The sequence below is a fragment of the Girardinichthys multiradiatus genome, chromosome 8 (assembly GCF_021462225.1).
Source record: "Girardinichthys multiradiatus isolate DD_20200921_A chromosome 8, DD_fGirMul_XY1, whole genome shotgun sequence".
NCBI lineage: Eukaryota > Metazoa > Chordata > Actinopteri > Cyprinodontiformes > Goodeidae > Girardinichthys > Girardinichthys multiradiatus.
Window position 1 is genome coordinate 4,527,953 of NC_061801.1, and position 16,518 is coordinate 4,544,470.

The window sequence follows — 16,518 nt, forward strand, 5'->3', positions numbered from 1 at the left end:
GTATATTTGTGTCACATACTGTTTTGCCAAACAAAGACAGGGACAAAGTAACAGTTCCAAACAAGCGCTGTAATTCTCCCTTACTTATTAGTTTTTGCCTGCATCTGGCCAGTTTTTGCTTTACAATTGCACGTTTCATTTACTAAACACTGACCAACACACTTATTTTTCTTTTATTATCATCAGGTGACATCATATAACTACAAAACAGGTTTTTATTTAAGAAAATGTATTTATTAGAATAAAAAACCGATAATCATCTCAGAATTACAGGGAATAGATACATTGACGGTCTAATCATGAGCAAAAAGTTATTTAAAGTAAACGATGCAAGACACTAAAGCAGAAATCACTAAGCTTCTAGGAGACTGCTTCTAAAACCGGAACTGTTGTCTCTCCTCCTGCAGAGCAGTCTGCATAAAACTATGAAAAATTTAAAATATTAAAGAGTTCATATTGCACTAAGTTAGGTTTAAACAAAAAGACAATCTTAGGGAAATGTGTATTTTAATGTACAAGGAACATTTAAAGTACTCTGATCAGCAGCACTGCATTAAAACATTTGTTTTACAGAAATGTGGTGAAATAGTTAATATTTAATGCCAACAATAACTTAAAATGTCACAAATTTTAGGCAAAAAACATTTTGTTTTATTTTTATTTTTTACTTGTGGTTATTCACCACATACCTACTAAATGTTTGATATTCACTTTCAGTCGCCACAAACAGATATCAGGTAGTGGGCAATCCCAGAGTGTCGGGCTGAGATCAGGCAGCAGTTAGTGGGGAAGTCCTAGTCCAGCCGCCCGGTTAGCTTAGCAGCCAGACCAGCCTGCTTCGAAAAAACATTTTAATGTAGGCCAATTCTTGATGGACTGACTGCACAGATGACGTTTTGAGGTCTACTTTCTCGCTTAAAAACATCTTAAAACTAGTTTTTGTGACAAATTACTGGCATAGAAACGAGTTGTGTAGTAACCTCTACCATTAATGAAGCTGATGGTGTCAAGCCTCGCTGCACAGAACCCCAGCCCTATAACAAATTCCGGAAAAAGCTGAAAAGATCATGTCCGGAGTAGGACCATTTACCTGTGAAAGCAAAGCCCCGGGAAAGTGAAATTACCCGAATAAATTTGTACCGAAACAAAATCTGGGCCTACAGAAGTCTGGGGCTTTCTACAGGCAACGGAAAAGGGACTAATGTAAATCATATTTTGAACTCAGAGTGAACCTGCTCTCATCTTTGAAAAGAACAGGGTGCCAGTGAGGAACCTGCTAATTCTGCTTTTCTTTGAAATGTGGCACAGAACACAGTCTCCTGCACCTGTGTTCAAGCCAGTGAACACAGGGCCTACTAGAGGACATCAGGGTTGTCTCATTTTTGCATTGTTGTCCTTCTCATTCGGTGGTTCTGTTGTTAATTTCATAAACGCCAAAAAAGCTGACAGTGATTAACAACCCCCTCTACTACTGAACTGACCAGATCAAAATTCCAGAAGTTTAATTGACCTGATAATATACTCTGATTAAAATTGCTTTTGAAAGGCACCTTTTCCTCCCAAATTGTTTTTGCTCAGCTGTCGAGCATCACAATCAGATCAATGTGTTTTGAAGCTGTGTGCAGTGCTTCTTATGTAAAAGCACCTTAACAAATAGACAGTAGACTGATACACACTTTATCTCTCAGAATTTTCATTCTGTATTATTGCTGTCCCGGCAGATATACCAAGTCATCCTGCTTCACTCACAGTCACCTCAATAAACATTTATCCTACTTACCTGATGATCTATGACAAAGGAACGCCCACAGCAGAAGCCTCCAATGGAGGCCACAGCATTCTCCATGTTAGCACTGATCAGGTCAATATCATCAATCTGCAAAGAGCAAAAATGTGTCAGATTATTTTTCTACCTTCTACTTACACATTTCGAAACTTGGGTGATGATCAAGACAAATCTGACTACTACTTAACATAAAAAGAACACAGTCTGCCCTTGGATTTCACTGGATGAGCACTCCAAGGGCAACTTAGTAGTGCAAAACAGGTAATGCTGACAAAGTGAAAAAAACTAAAAGAGTACAATAAAGGTTTGTTTTAAGCTAATTTGCTTTCATTAAATATATATTTTTGAATATACTCACATTGACCCCAAAGTGCTCTGTGACACCTTTGCCATGTTCACCCAACACACCAAAAGACATGCTCTCCTCCAGAAAGATCCGTACCTTATACCTATACTTGAGCTTCACCTAGTAAATAAAAAGTCAGACAGGTAGTAGAGAGCAGGGAAATAAAACATGCCAGCTGTGTCATACGCTTTGATTGCATTCTTTATGTTTGGAAGTTTTCAGGATGTCAAATGGAGTTTTACAACTTGCTAAGTTGTACACTAGTATTTCAGTTGTGATGTTGGGACAGAATACAATCACAAGATCTAATTAGTACAACCAGCATGGGTTTCTGATTTTCATTTTCCTGCAAGAGCAAAATTACTTTAAAAACGTTTAATGTATTTGTTTTCTAGTTAAATTGGAATTTTGTCCAGGTATATACAACTCTGGCAACAATTAGAGAGCTGCCTGCACAGGCCTGAGGTTTATTTTAACCTTTTTATCTTTAAAAAGGTTTAGAAAAGATGGATGTAGTTGCCTAACCTGAAATTTGAATAGTCAAGTAGTGTTACTAGAACGTTGCTTCTAGTGTTCTGTGTAATTCCTGTTTTCAAGCACTGCTGGTTCCTATTTAACTCACCAATGGCAATAATGGTGATAAAGCATTCACCACCACCGCGAGTTGTTTGGAACAGGGTTTACAAATCAAACTGATGATATTAGGGCATCTGTATAGATGCTGAGATATATATGACCTGTTTAATTACACTGCATTTCTGCAAATTTTAAATGAACCAAAAGGAGGATCCAATATTTACTGAGAAGGATGTTTATATTGATGTAATGACATGACTGAGCTGTTCTTTTATAGAACCATGTGAAAACTGTCTTTACATCAGACCTGATAAAACATGGGAACTGTTTCGGTGGAATAACACTAGTAAAGCTCCCTGGATTTTAAATGTGTACATTAGATAGGAAAGTGTATACAGGAACTTGCACAACCAAACTGACCTTTTATGACTTATTAGCTATTGACATAATAATTTATATTTTACAGAGGCTTTTTTTCCCCACGTCCTGTTGTAGCATTTCAGGCATACCATATACAGGTCCTTCTCAAAATATTAGCATATTGTGATAAAGTTCATTATTTTCCATAATGTCATGATGAAAATTTAATATTCATATATTTTAGATTCATTGCACACTAACTGAAATATTTCAGGTCCTTTATTGTCTTAATACGGATGATTTTGGCATACAGCTCATGAAAACCCAAAATTCGTATCTCACAAAATTAGCATATTTCATCCGACCAATAAAAGAAAAGTGTTTTTAATACAAAAAATGTCAACCTTCAAAGAATCATGTACAGTTATGCACTCAATACTTGGTTGGGAATCCTTTGGCAGAAATGACTGCTTCAATGCAGCGTGGCATGGAGGCAATCAGCCTGTGGCACTGCTGAGGTCTTATGGAGGCCCAGGATGCTTCGATAGCGGCCTTTAGCTCATCCAGAGTGTTGGGTCTTGAGTCTCTCAATGTTCTCTTCACAATATCCCACAGATTCTCTATGGGGTTCAGGTCAGGAGAGTTGGCAGGCCAATTGAGCACAGTGATACCAAGGTCAGTAAACCATTTACCAGTGGTTTTGGCACTGTGAGCAGGTGCCAGGTCGTGCTGAAAAATGAAATCTTCATCTCCATAAAGCTTTTCAGCAGATGGAAGCATGAAGTGCTCCAAAATCTCCTGATAGCTAGCTGCATTGACCCTGCCCTTGATAAAACACAGTGGACCAACACCAGCAGCTGACACGGCACCCCAGACCATCACTGACTGTTGGTACTTGACACTGGACTTCTGGCATTTTGGCATTTCCTTCTCCCCAGTCTTCCTCCAGACTGTGGCACCTTGATTTCCGAATGACATGCAGAATTTGCTTTCATCCGAAAAAAGTACTTTGGACCACTGAGCAACAGTCCAGTGCTGCTTCTCTGTAGCCCAGGTCTGGGGAAAGCGGCACCTGTAGCCCATTTACCGGACACGCCTGTGCACGGTGGCTCTGGATGTTTCTACTCCAGACTCAGTCCACTGCTTCCGCAGGTCCCCCAAGGTCTGGAATCGGCCCTTCTCCACAATCTTCCTCAGGGTCTGGTCACCTCTTCTCGTTGTGCAACGTTTTCTGCCACACTTTTTCCTTCCCACAGACTTCCCACTGAGGTGCCTTGATACAGCACTCTGGGAACAGCCTATTCGTTCAGAAATTTCTTTCTGTGTCTTACCCTCTTGCTTGAGGGTGTCAATAGTGGCCTTCTGGACAGCAGTCAGGTCGGCAGTCTTACCCATGATTGGGGTTTTGAGTGATGAACCAGGCTGGGAGTTTTAAAGGCCTCAGGAATCTTTTGCAGGTGTTTAGAGTTAACTCGTTGATTCAGATGATTAGGTTCATAGCTCGTTTAGAGACCCTTTTAATGATATGCTAATTTTGTGAGATAGGAATTTTGGGTTTTCATGAGCTGTATGCCAAAATCATCCGTATTAAGACAATAAAAGACCTGAAATATTTCAGTTAGTGTGCAATGAATCTAAAATATATGAATGTTAAATTTTCATCATGACATTATGGAAAATAATGAACTTTATCACAATATGCTAATATTTTGAGAAGGACCAGTAGAGAAGCTGGTTGCCTACGTGTGCCAGAGCAGATTTGCTCTACAAAAATGACATCTCAAGATGAAATCCTAATGGCGTCATTGACGTTATCAAATCAAAACTGAATCAGCATCAAAGAAGGCAGGCCACATAGATGTAATAGTAACCTATGTTTGTATGACAGCCATCCTTTTGAATAATTTGTGTGGCAGGGTTTGTGTGTGTGTGTGAGCTATTGTGTAGAAATAAGTGTTTTTGTGTTGGGTGGGTGTATGTCAGCAAGTTTGTCACCTGGAGATGTACAGCTGTTGGAGTGGCAAGAACGATAGAAGGCCTGCAACACAATCAAGAGTAGCAAAGGACAGAACTCGACTCCGTAAGGCAGCAGCACCCCCATGCAGACAGACACCAGGCATCAATCCAGCGCAGTCGTTACACAGCTGTAGGTCATTAGTGAATCACAGGAGCAGGAGCCCCCAGATAAAAGAGGCACCGAAACCCCTGGCCCAGCCAAAGCACGTCAAGTAAAGCCCAGGACCCAGCCCCACTGGCGGCTCAGGGACCCCTCCAACCCCCAGTAGCAAGGATGCCCAGTATCCATCCAAAACTGGTAAGTTAGCCCCTGGGAGGTCAAGGAGGAGGGATCTCAAATTTGAACTGAATAACAGATTCTACCCCTCTTTGAACCGCCACCTGAACATGGTGGAGGGGTTTGAGTGCTCAATGATTCTAGAGGCTATGTTGTCTGGGGCCTAAATGCACCTGGTAAGGTTTCCCATGGCAAACAGGCTCTGGGTGATGGGTCAGACAAAGAGCGGTTCAAGACGCCTTCAAGAGGACCACAAAATCGAGGCACGTGACGTCCCACTGGGGTCCCACCATGGAGCCAGGCCTGGCGTCGGGACTCGTCAGAGAGCGCCTGGTGACCGGGTTGCTCTGATCTCAATCAGAGTGGTGTTTCATTATTGGACTTCTGTGCTAGTCACGGATTGTCCATAATGAACATCATGTTCAAGCATCAGTGCACTTGACACCAGGACAACCTAGGCAGGAGGTCGATAATCGACTTTGTTGTCATGTCTTCAGACCTTCGGCCCATGTTTTGGAACCTCAGGTGAAGAGAGGGGCTGTGGTGTCCACTGATCACCACCTAGTGGTGGGTTGGATCTGCTGGAAGAGGAGAAACCTGGACAGACTTGGCAGGCCCAAGTGCATAGTAAGGGATTGCTGGGGTCATCTGGAGCAGCCCCCGGCCAGGGATGTATTCAACTCCCACCTCCGGGACAGCTTTGAACCAGATTCCGGGGGAGGTTGGAGACATAGAGTCCAAGTGGACTATGTTCTCCAAGTCTCCTGTCGATCCTGCCACCCGTAGCTGTGGCCGTAAGGTCTGCTGTGCCTGTCATGGAAGGAATCCCCAAACCCAGTGGTGGACACTGGCAGTAAGGGATGCTGTCAAGATGAAGAAGGAGTCCTAACGGCTATGGTTGGCTCGTGGGACTGCTGAGGCGGCTGACGGGTACCGTGAGGCCAAGCATGCCGTGGTCCTGGCTGTAGCAGAGGCAAAAACTCAGGCCTGGGAGGAGTTCGGTGAGGCCATGGAGAAGGACTGTCGGTTGGCCTCGAAGCGATTCCGGCAAACAGTCTAGCGCCCAAGGAGGTGAAGAGCAGTGCTTCGCCAACACTGTTTACACTGGGGGCAGGGAGCTGCTGACCTCGACTGGGGACATCATTGGGTGGTGGAAAGAGTACTTCGAGGATCTCCTGAATCTTGCCTTCACTCATTCCCTGGTGGAAACAGAGGCTGGGGACTCAAGGTGGACTCTTTCATCACCCAGGCTGAAGTCACCAAGGTGATTAAAAAGTTCCATGGTGGCAGGGCTTCGGGGGTGGATGAGATCCGCCCTGAGTACCTCAAGTCTCTGGATGTTGTGGGGCTGTCATGGTTGACACACCTCTTCAACATTGCGTGGCGGTCGGGGACTTTCCCTCCTTACTGGCAGGCCGTGGATGGTGGTCCCCCTTCATAAGGTCCCCCTTCGTCAGCCTCCCTGGTAAGGCCTATGCCAGGGTATTGGAGAGGAAAGTCTGGCCAATAGTCAAACCTCGGCTATAGGAGGAGCAGTGTGGTTTTCGTCCCGGCTGTGGAACACTGGACCAGTTCTACACCCTCTGCAGGGTACTCGAGGGTTCATGGGAGTTTGCCCAACCTTTCCATATGTGTTTTGTGGACCTGGAGAAGGCATTCGACTGTGTCCCTTGTAGTGCCCTGTGGGTGGTGCTCGACGAGTACGTAGTCGAGGGGCCTTTATCAGGGGCCATCTGGTCTCTGTACAAGCGGAGCAGGAGTTTGGTCCGCACTGCCGGCACTAAGTTGGACCTGTTCCCGGTGCATGTTGGACTCCGGCAGGGCTGCCCTTTGTCACCGGTCCAGTTCTGATTGACAGACAGATTGGTGCGGCTGCCGCAGTGCCGGTTCATTGTGGTGAAGAGAGAGCTGAGCCAAAAAGCAAAGCTCTTGATTTACCGGTCAGTCTACATTCCTTCCCTCACCTATGGCCATTAACTTTGGGTCATGACTGAAAGAACAAGATCCTGGATACAAGCGGCCGAATGAGCTTCCTTCGTAGGGTGGCCAGGCACTGCCTTAGAGATAGGGTGAGGAGCTCAGCCATCCGGGAAGAGCTTGGAGTAGAGCCGCTGCTCCTCCACATTGAGAGCCAGTTGAGGTGTGTTAGGATTATGATTATTGATTAATTAATATTCATCAAGAATTATAATTAAAAGTCATAATTTGAGAAAATCAATTTCTTAACCAAAAATCCTTATTTATGAATCAAAATCAGATGTCCTCTGGTGTTGTAATTGTGGCTCAACGCCTTTGATAATTACAACCGTTAAATACTCAGTAATAATTGATAACCATTACTAGATGTCACAGTTTAATCAACCGTTTCTGCCAAAAGGTGGGGAATTTTAACCTTAGTTTGACTGACAAATCACTCTTGCACAAAATAAACACAAACGACTTTTCTTTATCTACATGAATATTTATTAAATCAACAGCCTGATACACCTCGATATTCCGATTCCGGGACACGGGCGGTCATAAAACCCCCAAGCAAAGTTGTAAACTCAGCGCACACAAAGGATCATAAACCTTTTTGGCGGCAAACCAGTAAAACATGAAGTTGGAAACAAAGGAAACGGTAGAATTTCACCTTGAGGTTATAACCGTCCAACTTTAAAAGGTGCCCTGAGCTTGCTCTCAGGTGTTACAACAGTGCAGCAAAACACACACAGCAGATATCCACAGCACATCAAAGTTTCAATAAGATGTTGCATGCACATACAATTCAGAACACAGACTATAAGTGGCTAATCTACATCGCACTAAAACCTCCTCTACCCTGCCCAAGCTATTCCTAATAAAGAAATAAAAATAAAAGGTGGATTTTACTTGTCATTGTGTCCTCTGAGCAGAGGGAGGGGGAGGGGGGGGGATGAAGAGTTCCACGTGCGCAGATACTCAGCAAAGCAGTCCGTTTCCTTCCTTGGCAGAAAGGTGCTTCAGTTGCTGGTCTGGTTTCCAGCGTGAAAAGCAATGGTGGGCCATCTCATCCTCTGTTATATAGTTGACTATGGTCCTATCAGCCGCGCTGCCCGCTGATTTGTAGGAACAGACTATCCCGCGGTACAAAATGGCCGATGGCGCTGGAGAGGCATAGTAGCAACGTGCAAATGGTCCAATATTCAGCAAACAAGAGGTCCAACAGGTGGTTTGGGCATCTATACCGGAGGCCTCCCTTGGGAGGTGTTCCAGGCACGTCCCACCGGGAGGAGGCCCAGGGGACGGTCCAGGACAGGCTGGGGGGACTATGTCTCTCAGCTGGCCTGGGAAAGCCTCGGGCTCCCCCCGGAGGAGCTGGGGGAGGTGTCAGGGGAGAGGGAAGTCTGGGTTAGAGGCTGACATTTTTCGGGAATCAAACGGGTCACAGGATTCCCATGGGAATTCCGCGGGATGGGAGACAGTATCAGTAAAGTTCACGTGATTGGGATGGTACAGGATGAAAAAATTAACGGGAGCAGACGGGACCGGTAAATAAGGAGGGAAAATAACATAAACTAGGATCAATTGTCTTTGGAAATGTAAAACTGAGACTTTGTTATAAACTTTAAGAAAAAAAAACTTGGATCGACGCCGCCATTGTGTAGTTTTTCTTCCAAGAAGCATATACTATAATGCGAGTCAAACAAACTACACAACCCACAAGCCAAGTCTGATCGATGTTTCCACTTGTGTTCAGAATGGAGGGAGGAAATGCAGGTGGAGAACTGGACGTAGTAAAATTGGATTTGCAACTTAAAGTCAGAAGTAAGGACTTATCCAAAGTACACATTTCATAGAGGGGCGTAGGGTGTAGTGTGGGTATTGGGACGGGGCCAACAAAACTCATAGAGCTGACTAGAAAGTCGCAAATATTACCGAACTTCAGGAGAGTTGAATGCAGCGGTGTTAACACGCAGTATGCTGCTTGTAAAACGTCAGTCAGTCAGTCATTTTCTACCGCTTATTCCATAGTGGGTCACGGGGGAGCTGGTGCCTATCTCCAGCAGTCTATGGGCGAGAGGCGGGGTACACCCTGGACAGGTCGCCAGTCCATCGCAGGGCAACGCTTGTAAAACGTGTTTAGTCGTAATCAATTACACCAGTGATTAAGGCACACTTGTTAGGCAAATTCTGGATTGAATCAGCCCTGCATCTCTTCATTCGTCAAACGAAAAGTACCATAACGTGTCAAGTCTCATGCGACCAACAAAATTGCTCGCATGTGCAAGAAAGATTTAAGAGCTTTTGCCACAGTAGAGGGGACATGGGGGAATTTTTTTCTTTTGCGTCCCCACCAATACTTTTGCGTTTGCTCGCAAAAGTTGTTAATCACCTTGAGAAAGCTGTGCATTATGGAACAGCAGCACAGATGACAAACTGTTAACAAAACAAACAACACTGATATGGCATTGATACGGTTCATTTGTCATATGCAGGTTAACATGCAGTCAACAATGCGAATAAATGTTTAGGATAAGAAGAACCGCTCAATTCACGATAAAAACAAAGCACTAATGGCGTGCAAAAAAAGTACACATCATGCAGCAGCAATAAGAAAATAAAGTGTCACAGATGTGGTTTCGTGCAGTTTTATTGTCCAGAGTTCAGTAGTCTGACAGCTTGTGGATAATGACTGTTTTTAAGTCTGATTGAAGATCATTTTATTTAAGGCCGATTTCAAAATAAAACTCAATAAATCTCAAACAAGGGTGTAGTGTTGGTTCCATTTTTGCAGTTATCTGGTTTGGAAACTATCCCACAAAGTATTGCGAGATAACAAAAAGACTATTGTGTGGGAACGCAAAAAGTATTGCGTGTGGACGCAAAAGAAAAAAAATTCCCCCATGCTCCGTAGAAAGGCTTCATCAAGGGAAGATATTTAATAAAGACGTTGTGAATTAGAAAACAATTATGGCACATTTAATGTTACATTTCTTTTATGTTACATTTAGTTCACTTATGGGACATTCAAAACATTTATTTATTTAATGATGATTTTATTGTATTAATTTTGTCCAGTTTGACCCTCCATTCTTAAAGCCTGTATAGGAGGTCATGTCAGAATTTGAATCAGGTGTGCTGGAGCAGACACACATCTAAAACTTGCAGGGAAGGGGTCCCTAAAGACCAGGGCTGTGAACCATTGAGGTACAGTTTCTAAATTATGAAGGTAATGCCTTTTTGCACTTTTGTTCACCAAGGACAGTTCTCTTGCTAGGTGCATTTTTCTTTCGTTTCAGCAATTTGAAACATAAAAGTAAAGTTATTGTTCAAAGGAAACAATCACTAAATAAATTTGTAAAATACAACTATGTACATTTTGTTTATTCAGCTAAGATAGGCATGGTCTGTTTTCTTGTTTGATATTTTATTATTTCTTCATTATTATTCTTTTTATTTAAACTGGCCTTTACTACAGCTAAAAACAGGGACCTAATTGGTCCTTCAAACAAAGAAATTGCCAAAAGACTAAATGAAGAAAACAAAAATGGGAGTGGCACAGGAATGGGAGTCGTTCTAAATGGGAGCGGGATGGGAGTGAAAGTCACTTACCAGGAGTGGGATGGGAAAGGATTTTTTTTGTTATGCTGGCCTGAGATTGGGATGGGACATGACATTTTTCTGTGGGAGTGCAATGGGACAGGAGAGAAAATCCAGTCCCGTGTCACCCTTTAGTCTGGGTATCTCTACTGAGTCTGCTCGACCCGGTCCCAGATAAAGCGGAAGATGATGAGTACGAGTAAGAGTAACAGATTTTAGAAGAATTAATTTTTTTCAATGCTATATGAATCTAAAATATTAAAGGGTATGAAATATTTTCCATCAAATATGTCCTCTAAATTATTTATTTATTATTATATGTTGAAAAGTTAGCAGCCCTTTTATTTGCAAGATGTCTGGGTTCTTTCAGGGGGGTGTTCATCTGCATGCGAGAATTGAGGCCATCTTTCAGAGGCTTAAACATGGGTACTTTAACATTTGCCAAGATGTTCCTTCACACAGCTTTGCCCTGGTATTTGTTCCATTTGTACGGTAGCCAACTGGTCAAAGTAAAATTGGAAGTATTTTCACACAGCGCAAACAGAATGAATTTGTTATTGTTTCTGCAAGTTATTACAGCAAACTGTACGCTCACAAATAGCAATGTTAATTGTTTACTTCGTTTGAAAGTATAGGCTTGTCAGAAGTACAGTCAAATCAGAAAGAGTTTCCATACCTTTACTTCATACAAAACACAGAACTCTGGTTTTGACACAGCAAATAGATCTAAAAGTAAATACCACCTTTTGAGCAACAACATAACCTCTAGTATGGCATATGATAGTGGTTTTGTTCTCAGAATAATTTCAATTTTACAAACTAACATTAATGTTTCTGAAACCAAGACTGAAAAAATTTTAAGAATCCTGTCAAAGACCTCCTTCTTCATACCTCCAAATCACAGTGGTTCATTTAGAGATTTATTAAGTTTATCCTATTTGAAGTTTATTAGTTGGGAACTTTACCAGCTCAGGAAGAGGACAAATGTCTGCTGTGTTGATGTACATTCCCTCAACCACAATGAACTTCCGTGTCACTCGAGCTTTACGAGGATTCTGTAACAACAGTACACTGATATAAAAAATGTGACCCAGAAAACAAAACTGAAGAATTAAACATTTCAACAAAAACAGGGCTATACAAGTATATTCCTCATTTAAGAAGTCACTGAAATGCTTGACAGCATAAAGCACAATCTGACACTTTAGAGCAAAAATCTGACTATCTAAAATGGTACCAACCTTCTGGTCTTCCAGCTCTTGTTCCTTTAGCAGCCTCTCCAAATCCTCCATGTCATTGTGTTTGAAGTATTTGATGAAGCTGCGGGATGCCTGAAGACCTTTCTGAATGGAGAAACAGGCAGCTTCATCTCTGGACACCAAACACAAAACAAAAAACATGAGTGTATATACAGGTCCTTCTCAAAATATTAGCATATTGTGATAAAGTTCATTATTTTCCATAATGTAATGATGAAAATTTAACATTCATATATTTTAGATTCATTGCACACTAACTGAAATATTTCAGGTCCTTTATTGTCTTAATACGGATGATTGTGGTATACAGCTCATGAAAACCCAAAATTCCTATCTCACAAAATTAGCATATTTCATCCAACCAATAAAAGAAAAGTGTTTTTAATACAAAAAAACATCAACATTCAAATAATCATGTACAGTTATGCACTCAATACTTGGTCAGGAATCCTTTTGCAGAAATGACTGCTTCAATGCGGCGTGGCATGGAGGCAATCAGCCTGTGGCACTGCTGAGGTCTTATGGAGGCCCAGGATGCTTCGATAGCGGCCTTTAGCTCATCCAGAGTGTTGGGTCTTGAGTCTCTCAACGTTCTCTTCACAATATCCCACAGATTCTCTATGGGGTTCAGGTCAGGAGAGTTGGCAGGCCAATTGAGCACAGTGATACCATGGTCAGTAAACCATTTACCAGTGGTTTTGGCACTGTGAGCAGGTGCCAGGTTGTGCTGAAAAATGAAATCTTCATCTCCATAAAGCTTTTCAGCAGATGGAAGCATGAAGTGCTCCAAAATCTCCTGATAGCTAGCTGCATTGACCCTGCCCTTGATAAAACACAGTGGACCAACACCAGCAGCTGACACGGCACCCCAGACCATCACTGACTGTGGGTACTTGACACTGGACTTCTGGCATTTTGGCATTTCCTTCTCCCCAGTCTTCCTCCAGACTCTGGCACCTTGATTTCCGAATGACATGCAGAATTTGCTTTCATCCGAAAAAAGTACTTTGGACCACTGAGCAACAGTCCAGTGCTGCTTCTCTGTAGCCCAGGTCAGGCGCTTCTGCCGCTGTTTCTGGTTCAAAAGTGGCTTGACCTGGGGAATGCGGCACCTGTAGCCCATTTCCTGCACACGCCTGTGCACGGTGGCTCTGGATGTTTCTACTCCAGACTCAGTCCACTGCTTCCGCAGGTCCCCCAAGGTCTGGAATCGGCCCTTCTCCACAATCTTCCTCAGGGTCCGGTCACCTCTTCTCGTTGTGCAGCGTTTTCTGCCACACTTTTTCCTTCCCACAGACGTCCCACTGAGGTGCCTTGATACAGCACTCTGGGAACAGCCTATTCGTTCAGAAATTTATTTCTGTGTCTTACCCTCTTGCTTGAGGGTGTCAATAGTGGCCTTCTGGACAGCAGTCAGGTTGGCAGTCTTACCCATGATTGGGGTTTTGAGTGATGAACCAGGCTGGGAGTTTTAAAGGCCAAAGGAATCTTTTGCAGGTGTTTAGAGTTAACTCGTTGATTCAGATGATTAGGTTCATAGCTCGTTTAGAGACCCTTTTAATGATATGCTAATTTTGTGAGATAGGAATTTTGGGTTTTCATGAGCTGTATGCCAAAATCATCCATATTAAGACAATAAAAGACCTGAAATATTTCAGTTAGTGTGCAATGAATCTAAAATATATGAATGTTAAATTTTCATCATGACATTATGGAAAATAATGAACTTTATCACAATATGCTAATATTTTGAGAAGGACCTGTACATTATGGAAAATAATGAACTTTATCACAATATGCTAATATTTTGAGAACGACCTGTAGAGAAAAAAGTAAACCGCATTTTAAATGACTGTTTCTTAACATTAGCTAAAACCTTTACTCACACAAAGATTATGTCCCCTCTTTTTGAGTAGGCAGGAATTGCACTAGCAATAGTTGCAAACCCATAGGAATAGATAATGGCCTCCTCTGTTTTCATGAATTTGGCAAGACGATTCTCCAGTTCTAGATGGACATCTGGGGACAAGGGTGGTGAGGAGGAACAAGTGAAACAGTTAATAAACTGTAATAACTAACAGCTAAAACAATAAATGTATGAAATGGACCAAATAAAGAGGATGGGACCATACTGTAAGAAGAACACTGCCACAGACAATGAATTATTTTGCAAAGCAGGATATTCTAACTCGAAGCTTAAAATATGCCATGCTGTTGGTATAGACAAATAGCAAATTTACTGTACTGGCCTGCCCAACAGTATACTGTGTGATTGTTGTAAACTTTTCTGCTGACCGCCATTTTTCAATCCTAATTACAAGCGATATAAGTCAGTACATACACCATTTGTTTTGATGATTAGGTAAAGTTCATCATTTTAGTTTTAAAATAAATAAGCTAAACGCAAGTTGAACTCAGCGTGTCATTTTGTCATCACAAAAGTGGTTAACTGCATGCATCTGAACAGAACAATGAAAAAGAACTGTGGGTGAACCTTTGTTGTCACAATGCTGTGGATCAGATGATTTTGTCACATTTAGACACTGTTCACAAAGTAGTTATTGCAAATAGCACAGCTGACCAGTGGCATGGAGGTTTGTGGAACGCAGCACAACACACCCAGCAGAAGCGGTAGGAGATGCTGACTCACTCTGTGTACTTTTGAAAGTTTTAAAGACAGTTTTGAAGTGTCATCGATTGCCCATCGGGGACTCCGGAATGGTTTGTCTGCTTGATTTAACAAGCTTGGAAAGTTGCTCTGATTTTGGCAGCTTGTGACGCTGTGGATGTTTTGTATTGGTTTGTGTGGAGAAAAGCATTGGAAATCTTTCAAAGACTTAATGTTGCAAAGTTACAACCTCTCTTAACTGCAGGCAGAGTTTTAACGCAACCAGAGACTCTTTCTGCAGATCCACTGACATACTAGTCAAACATCAGAAATTCACATGAAAATAGACATGTGACATCTCAAGTAAGACATCTCAGAGGTAAGAATAATTGGAGAGTGTTGTTTCCTGTTGCATTGTGTGAAAGGTGGGTAACTTTAAAATGGGCTAAGTCAATTCAATCGATTCATATAAATTTCACGTCAGGCACATGCATTCCAATTAATAACTAACCATTGAACAGTACAGTCATATTCAGTTATTTATTCAAATTGGATAAAAAGTTTTTCTATCTAAGAAAACCCAGCAGATTGCATCAAGTCAGTGACTAGTAGCAGTCACCCTTCCTGGATGAGCACTTAGCGACAATGGACAGTCACTGGCGTTGAGTTTGCAGCAATCCCTCATACTGAGCATGCATGTAGCGACAGTGGAGAGGAAAAACTCCCTTTTAACAGGAAGAAACCTCCAGCAGAACCAGGCTCAGTGTGAGCTTCCATCTGCCACGACCGACTGGGGGTTTGAGAGAACACAGCAGACAAGGAAAAAGAACACAGAAGCAGAACACAGAAGCACTGATCCAGGAGTACTTTCTATGGGAAGGAAAAGTAAATGTTAATGGATGTAGCTCCTTTAGTTGTTTCATCTAGGATGAAATAACAGATAAACTCTAAGCCAGTCTTCAAGGATAGAGTATGAAAGAGAGCACATACAGTTAGTCACAAAGAAGCTCACTCAGTAGGAGAGAGACCGGGTTAAACACTGAAAGACAGGGCCAAGTGTATCATCAGTAGAAGGTGAGCATTAAGTTGTTGCCAGCAGAAGCTTGGACAATGCCCCCCTCCATGAAGGTGTAACAGGTAGACACAGAGTCAGTGGTCATTATGTCCTCCAGCAGCCTAAGCCTACAGCAGCATAACTACAGAGATAGCTCAGGATAACCTAAGCCACTCTAACTATAAGCTTTATCAAAAAGGAAAGTTTTAAGCCTAGCCTTAAAAGTAGACAGGGTGTCTGCCTCATGGACTAAAACTGGCAGCTGGTTCCACAGGAGAGGAGCCTGATAACTAAAGGATCTGCCTCCCATTCTACTTCTAGAGACTCTAGGAACCACCAGTAAACCTGCAGTCTGAGAACGAAGTGCTCTGTTAGGAATATATGGAACAATCAGATCTCTGATGTATGATGGAGCTAGATCATTAAGGGCTTTATATGTGAGGAGGAGAATTATAAATTCTAGCCTGGATTGTGTACTTCTCCACTCTTCCTCCAAACTCTGGTACCTTTATTTATTTTCAAATGCAATTGTTGGAGCCCAGCCATGGGATGGAACAAAGACAGAAAAGAGACTGGTAAAACTCCCAAATCCCAGAATGCTCAGTTTCAAAGAATTCTTCTGCACAGTTCCTGCACAGCTGCAATCCCCTTTGACTTCATAGAGCTACAAAACT

The 16,518-nt window shown here is 42.4% G+C and overlaps 1 protein-coding gene across 6 annotated transcripts in view; it reads right to left on the reverse strand.

The window, feature by feature from the left end:
* The window catches only part of sptlc1 (serine palmitoyltransferase, long chain base subunit 1), a 67,045-nt gene that overhangs the window by 31,568 nt on the left and 18,959 nt on the right, over window positions 1-16,518 (reverse strand). For all 6 annotated transcript variants that reach the window (XR_007039367.1, XM_047373258.1, XM_047373254.1 and 3 more), the window contains 5 exons: window positions 14,069-14,201; window positions 12,165-12,294; window positions 11,889-11,978; window positions 2,145-2,252; window positions 1,781-1,876 (listed from right to left, as the gene is read on the reverse strand). Coding sequence is in view for 5 of the 6 variants with exons in the window: in XM_047373258.1 (XP_047229214.1) it covers window positions 1,781-1,876; window positions 2,145-2,252; window positions 11,889-11,978; window positions 12,165-12,294; window positions 14,069-14,201 (557 nt within the window). In the remaining variant the exon portion in view is untranslated. The remainder of the gene's footprint in view (window positions 1-1,780; window positions 1,877-2,144; window positions 2,253-11,888; window positions 11,979-12,164; window positions 12,295-14,068; window positions 14,202-16,518) is intronic.